The 6,859-nt window shown below is 30.9% G+C and overlaps 1 protein-coding gene across 1 annotated transcript in view; it reads left to right on the top strand.

The window, feature by feature from the left end:
• Window positions 1-1,350: 1,350 nt before the first annotated feature.
• The window catches only part of LOC149401416 (cytochrome P450 CYP72A219-like), a 6,695-nt gene continuing 1,186 nt past the window's right edge, over window positions 1,351-6,859 (top strand). The window contains exons 1-4 of the mRNA XM_089612932.1: window positions 1,351-1,639; window positions 5,376-5,593; window positions 6,006-6,253; window positions 6,360-6,747. Coding sequence (XP_089469058.1) covers window positions 1,351-1,639; window positions 5,376-5,593; window positions 6,006-6,253; window positions 6,360-6,747 — 1,143 coding nt within the window. The remainder of the gene's footprint in view (window positions 1,640-5,375; window positions 5,594-6,005; window positions 6,254-6,359; window positions 6,748-6,859) is intronic.

Here is a 6,859-nt window from a genome sequence, read left to right as displayed (position 1 = left end):
CGGCAACATGTGTTTTACGCCGCAGTAAAATCCTTCTACAACGGATAATCTAAGCGTTATGGAATTACGACATTTAATGAACTTCACTATGGCAGAATTTCTTCTTCGCCGCGGCGACACTTTCTACAATGCTTATTATATCTGTTGTATGATAATCTCGTTGCGGCGACGTTGTTTTCTCACCACGGCAAGTTCAACCCGCCGCGGCGAGAAAGATACCGAGACCAACCACTTTTGCATGAGAGATTCTCGTCGCGGCAATGAAGGATTCTCGCCGCGGCATGTTAATACCGCCACGGCGAGATTTAGCTGTCGCCACGGCAATTTAAAAAAAATCTTTGAAACTTCCTACAACGGATCTTGATCCGTTGTATGACATTCTCGCCGCGGCGCGAAATATACGTCGCCGCGACGAGATTCAACCCAGGATGTCGCCACGGCGATGTATAGTTTAACCCAAGATGTCGCCGCGGCGATGTATAGAAAGTTCTACAACGAATTAATAAACATCTGTTGTAGAATACTCACTACGGCGAAAAATATGCGTCGCCGCGGTGATGATTTATTCATAAAAAAGAAAAAAAAAACTCACCGCGGCGATGTATATTTTGAGCCGTGGCGAGAAACTTCTACAACGGATAAAATATCCGTTGTAGAATATGTCGTTACGGCGCGAAATATATATCACCGTGAAGAAAAAGTTTGGAATATTTGAAAATTGTACAATGAAACCGTATGGTTGTAGAAGTTTTCGTAACAGATGTGTAATTTAGGATTCCGTCAGTATTATATACAGCTAACACAATGTTAATAAAAAAAACTCCATACACACACGTGTGTGTGTATATATATATATATATATATATATTGACGCTACAATGCAATAATTTGACAAAAAATGCCGGTTCATGTACGCAATTTAGGATTCCGTCAAGTTTATGGGAAGCTGTGCAAGCTTACGATAAACATACACACAGCTTCTATAATTTTGACAGATATTCGGGAAGTCCCTCAGCCGCATATTCTTTCTTAACATTCTGAAACAATATCTCGGTTCATTAATGCAAGTTTGTTTTCCCAATTTTATTTTAAAAATATTAATTAAAACTTTCCTAACTGTAGTCATTACATTGTATGTGATTTATCTCTTTCCTTACTTCATAATGGATGGATAGGTATCAATTTAACTCGCGACTGGAAACAAAAGAAACGCTACTCTATTTGGCACAAAGAAATGTAACCACATTTCTAATATGCATATCCCTTTTGCGCCACTGCATATATAAATACACACAAACAACCCATACAAACTCATCTCTCTCACTCTCTCTCAGTAATCTCCGCAAAGTCATGGAATGGTCAACAATTACGACATGTGTGATATTGATTGCGTTGGCGATACTGACTTGTGCTTGGAAACTTGTGAACTTGGTTTGGCTGAGGCCGAGAAGGCTGGAAAGAATCCTGAGAAGCCAAGGCCTGAATGGAAACCGGTACAAGTTTCTGAAAGGAGACCTGAAAGAGAGCTCTGAAATGGCGAAAGAAGCAAACTCTAAACCGATCACTCTCTCAGATTCAGAGTCGCACGACATCTCATCTCGTATCCTTCCTTTCGTCATTCACACCCTCAACAAATATGGTACGTTTCTCTTATCTTCCAATTTGTTGTTTTGTAATCATATTTTTAACGAAATAGTGTAAATTAAGTGCAAACAGGGTACATTAGGAATAAACATTTGAGGTTGTTAAATAGCAAACGTTTGTTAAATCTTAAGTAAATAATCATTTTTATATATTTACAAACGTAAATCTTAGATAAATAATCAACTCCATATATTAGGTCACGTTATTATTTACGGCTATTTATATAAAATTTACCAAAAGTTGGCTACTTAACAATGTCACAAGTTTAAATCGATTATTTTCTTAATTTCTCTTATAAATAAGATATTGGACGATCTAATAATTGTTAATAAAAATAACAATAATAAAGATATATATTTGCAAAGATTATTAATTAGAAGTTAGGCCAGCCATTTGTTTGAAGTTATAAGCATTATTAATATATATATATATATATATATGTATATGTATATGTATATGTATATATATATATATATATGTATGTATAGTTTGGGCACTCTAGCTATAGTCTTCTTGAAAGGATAAAATTATATTTTGGCTAATGTTTGATATGATTAGAGATTAACCACTCAAATTCTTAACTGACCCAAAAAAAAATATAAAAAATACCCTTTAAGGATTTTACTTTAAAAAATAAATAAATATGAATTGCATGGAAGTAGTTTATAGTTTATAATAAATCTATTTTTTCTCATTTTCTCTCTTCATGTATCTGTTAATAATAGTTAATAACAATCTTTTATAATTGTTTAAAATGATTAATAGTAACTTATAACAGCTCTGAGTTTATAATAATTAGTCTTTTATGATTATTTATAGTTTATGAGATTATTGCACTCACTTTTTATTGAATACGTTAAAAAGTTGAGAGATTACCAAATCGAAAACCTTACATACATGCAACGTTTTTATAAAAGTTTATGACTGTTATTATCGGCTAAACACAACTTGAAAATTAAGAGTAATCAATAGAAATTAATACAATCACCAAATATATTATGCAATATATATTATACTACATACCCAAAATATAAAAGCATAAAAGCTCTTGTTCTTGAATTCTCTCTATCATGAACTTTACATCACTGAAACAACGGCAGTTAAATTAAAAACAATTAATTAATAATTATTACTAGTTATTAATTATAGGGCACTGTAGCAAAATAACCAAAATGAAACGATGAAATTTGTTTTTAGCCTACGTTTCACAATTTTTAAGAAAATAGCCAACAGGTTTATATGACAATAATTAAGGTCTGATTTGCCCTTATTTATTAACAAATTCGTTATTTTCTCTCTTCTACTTTTTTCCTACACTTTTTTTACATAAAAACTTCAAAAAACCATATTTATCTCATATGAACTCGAAATTGAGTGATTCCAAATCCTACGGATTTGTGACGTCGAGATCTTCATAAATAAATCCATTTTGTTTGATGAAAAATCATGTTTAATAACATAGATGTAGAAAAATCACGTTACTACCTTAAATATGGAAATAACTAAAAAATTTTGAAATTATCGACATAAATATAATTTTGCATCAAACACAATGGGTCTATTTTTTAAGATCTCGACGCCACGAATTTGTAGGATCTGAAGGTTGTGTTTGGTAGTTAACTCAAAAAGTTTTTTGTTTTCTGTTTTCTAATTTTTGTAGTTGTATTGAAAAACTGTTTTGTAGTTGTTTTCAAAAAGATGTTTGGTACAGTTTTCATTTTTGTTTTTGAGAAAGTGAAAAAACTGAAAAAAGTGTTTGGTATAGTTTTCATTTTTGTTTTTGAAAGAATGAAAAGAGAAGATGAGGAGAAAGATGAGAGAAGAGAAGAAATTTTTTTTCAAAAACACATTTTATTTGTTTTCAGTTTTCTTTACTTTTTTCCAAAACAACTTCAAAATTTTTTGAAATTTTTTTCCAAAAACACCTAACCAAACATGTTTTCAATTTTGGTTTTCAATTTTTTCAACCCAAAAACTAGAAAACAGTTTTTGAGTGAAGAAACAAACAAGACCGAAATCACTCAATTTCGAGTTCGTATGAGAAAGATACGATTTTTTGAAGTTTTGATACAAAAAAATTATTTGAAAAAAAAATAAGAGAGAGAAAGTGACGAATTTGTTAATAAATAAGAGCAAATCAGACCTTAATTATTGTCACATAAGCCATTTGGCTATATCCCTAAAAATTGTCAAACATAGGCTAGATCCAAAATCACATATTTAAAATGGCCTAATTAGTTACAAATCTCTTAATTATAAACGTTTTAGAAAAGAAAAAAAAAAACTAGAATCCAAAAATATAACTGCTAAACACAAAAATTTATGAATAACTATTATAGGTTATTAATTATACTCGATTAAAAAAATATTTAGAAGCTCAAACCCAAAAATATTATTGACAAGTATTGCGAGTTATTAACTATATGCGTTTAGAAAGGGAAAAAAAAAACAAAAAACAAAAAAAAAAACCATAACCCAAAGACAAATTCACATTCAATTTCATCAATTCATAATTCAAATCCATGATTCCTAAATCTCTTACAAATTTTGGACATAGGAAAAATTTGAGATTTAACCTTTGCCTTAAGGCGAAGTTGATCACCGCAAAGAAACCTCATTGGAATTCTCAAGAACCAACAAACCCAAAATAATAAACTCGCACCCTAGAATCTTAAATCTTCATATTCGAATAAGAGAAAGAAGAAAAAGCTTTAGACCTACTTAGAATGAGCTCCGACGGTCTTCTTCGGCCTTTTTTCCAGCCGATTTTCCTCCGATTATATATTCTCTTCTCTCTCTCTCTCTCTCTCTCTCTCTCTCTCTCTCTCTCATTAAGTTCCATTTTGTCACTTTTTCTTTTTTATTTCTTTCTGTTGATTTTGAATTACGAAGAATCTAGATCCAAAGTAGAGGAATTTGAATATTAATTATGATTTTTTTTATCAAGAATTTGTTGCTACTAACCATTCTCCTAGCTCATTTACAAATTTTAGCCAAAGTTTCATTTTATTGAAAAAAATAGTTAATCTTTAGTTAATTACTTTACTGGAGACCTGGTGGGCTATTTTTTTTAATTAAATTTTTTTGACTACTTTTTAAAAGAAGGGTGAACTATTGGACTACTTGTCTAATTGCCTCTTTTTTATTTCAAAATCAATTTAAATAACTAATTTAATAAGAGGTATAATTGGTACAAAATAATTCGCTTTATTTGTTCCGTCATCAAAATAACTAATTTCCAATTATTAACATATCTTTACTAAAATGCAATTGGCAAGTATCATGTAATTTATTTCATTATAAGTTATAATTTATTTTTTAAAGTGTGTTTTATTTATCTTTGGAATTTAATAATGGGATAGTTAGGCCTGTGGTATATTTAGAATTTTTATATTAGATTTTTAGTCTAAATGGTCTAATATTTAAGAATATAATTTAATTAAGATGATATATATATATATATATATATATATATATATATATATACACACCATAGTACATGAGAACAAGGCAAGAATTAGGCTATATTTTTTATATTTGAATAATTAAATTATCATTTTTAATTTAAAGTAGCATTAAGTTATTTCAAATAATTTGTTCTATAATAATTTTGTCAAACTGTTATTACACTTGACGGATTTTCCCTATGGCCTTATACTGCCATCTTTTCTTGTTTAACTTCACTTTTTTGCTTTAACTGAACATATTTCATGTGCTTGATGAAAATTCAGGTGAATATTCTTTTACGTGGGAAGGTCCAATACCAGGATTGATTATTACGAATCCAGATGATGTCAAGGAAATTTTGTCAAAATTCAGAAATTTTACAAAGCCCAAGCAAAATGCACTTCTTAGTTATCTGTTTAGCGGCGTAGCCTGGCTTGATGGCGAAAAATGGGCTGTGCGTCGCAAAATTATTAATCCAGCCTTTCATATGGACAAGTTGAAGGTATATTATTACTTATTTATAACTCTGCTTATCCATTTCTTCATCAAATTTGTTACCATAATTATTAACTAAATCTTTACAAATGGAAATTCTGGAATAATCTTCACACACAGTAATTTAAACATATTAGAATAAAAATCAGGGCCCTAAAAGTGATGAGTTTGCACACGTTTCTGCTAGTTATACCGTAAAATTACTAATTTCCAACAAAGTAGAAAGTAAGTAAATTTATTTAACTTTTTCATATATTTGTTTATAATCCTTAACCAACTTGAAAGGCAAAGAAAAAAAATTAAGAGGGGAAAAAATAATGTTTTTGCACAATAGTGGTATACATAATTTTGCATATGTAATTTTTTTGAAGTTAATTTGCATTGCATGGCTAATTAATTTTGGGTGAGCTTGATCACAGGGCATGCTTCCGGCTTTTCATGCAAGTACCTCTGAGATGCTAAACAAATGGGAAAATTTGGTGAAAGATGGAAAAGGAAGCTGCGAGGTGGATGTTTGGCCTCACATTCAAAGTATGACCACCGATGTGATTTCTCGAACGGCTTTTGGACAAAGTTATGAAAATGGTAGAAGAATTTTCCTACTCTTCGCCGAGCTCTCCGAACTAGTTCTTAAATCTTTAGCTATCGGATACATTCCCGGATGGAGGTCAAAATTTTAGTCATTGCTATTACTTCACAAATTTATAAACTATTTATTCCACTCAATAATCGATCTGACTAAGTTGGGTATTTTTTTTTCTCTATTAATGTAGATTCGTCCCAACCAAGTCGAACAACAAATTGAAACAAGTAAAAAATGAAATGCATGGTTTGCTTAAGGCCATGATCCGTGATAGAGAAAAGGTGATGAAACTTGGCGAAGCACCAAACGACGACTTGTTAAGCGTTCTCATGGACTCAAACATGAAGGTGATGAAGGAACAAGGAAACAAGAAGACTGTTGGGATGAGTATACAAGATGTGATCGGAGAATGCAAGTTGTTTTACTTTGCTGGTCAAGAGACCTCCTCGAGTTTGCTTACTTGGACAATGGTTATGCTGAGTCATCATCCGGTTTGGCAACATCGCGCAAGGGAAGAAGTTCTCAAAGTCTTCGGAAACAACAAAGCGGATTTTGATGGCTTAGTACATCTCAAAGTGGTAATTGTTTTACCTTTGCCAGAAAGTTGATATGGATAGTTATAGAGTATATAATTCCGTTAAAACATTATTTTTACTAATTAATAGACATAGAAAAAGTAAAAAAAAAAAA

Source organism: Urtica dioica, chromosome 4 (genome assembly GCF_054948205.1).
Source record: "Urtica dioica subsp. dioica isolate 48M chromosome 4, U.dioica_male_clone48M_v1_H2, whole genome shotgun sequence".
In the NCBI taxonomy this organism is placed as follows: domain Eukaryota; kingdom Viridiplantae; phylum Streptophyta; class Magnoliopsida; order Rosales; family Urticaceae; genus Urtica; species Urtica dioica.
Note: the sequence above shows the minus strand (reverse complement) of the source record. Positions and strands in the feature narration are given on the sequence as shown.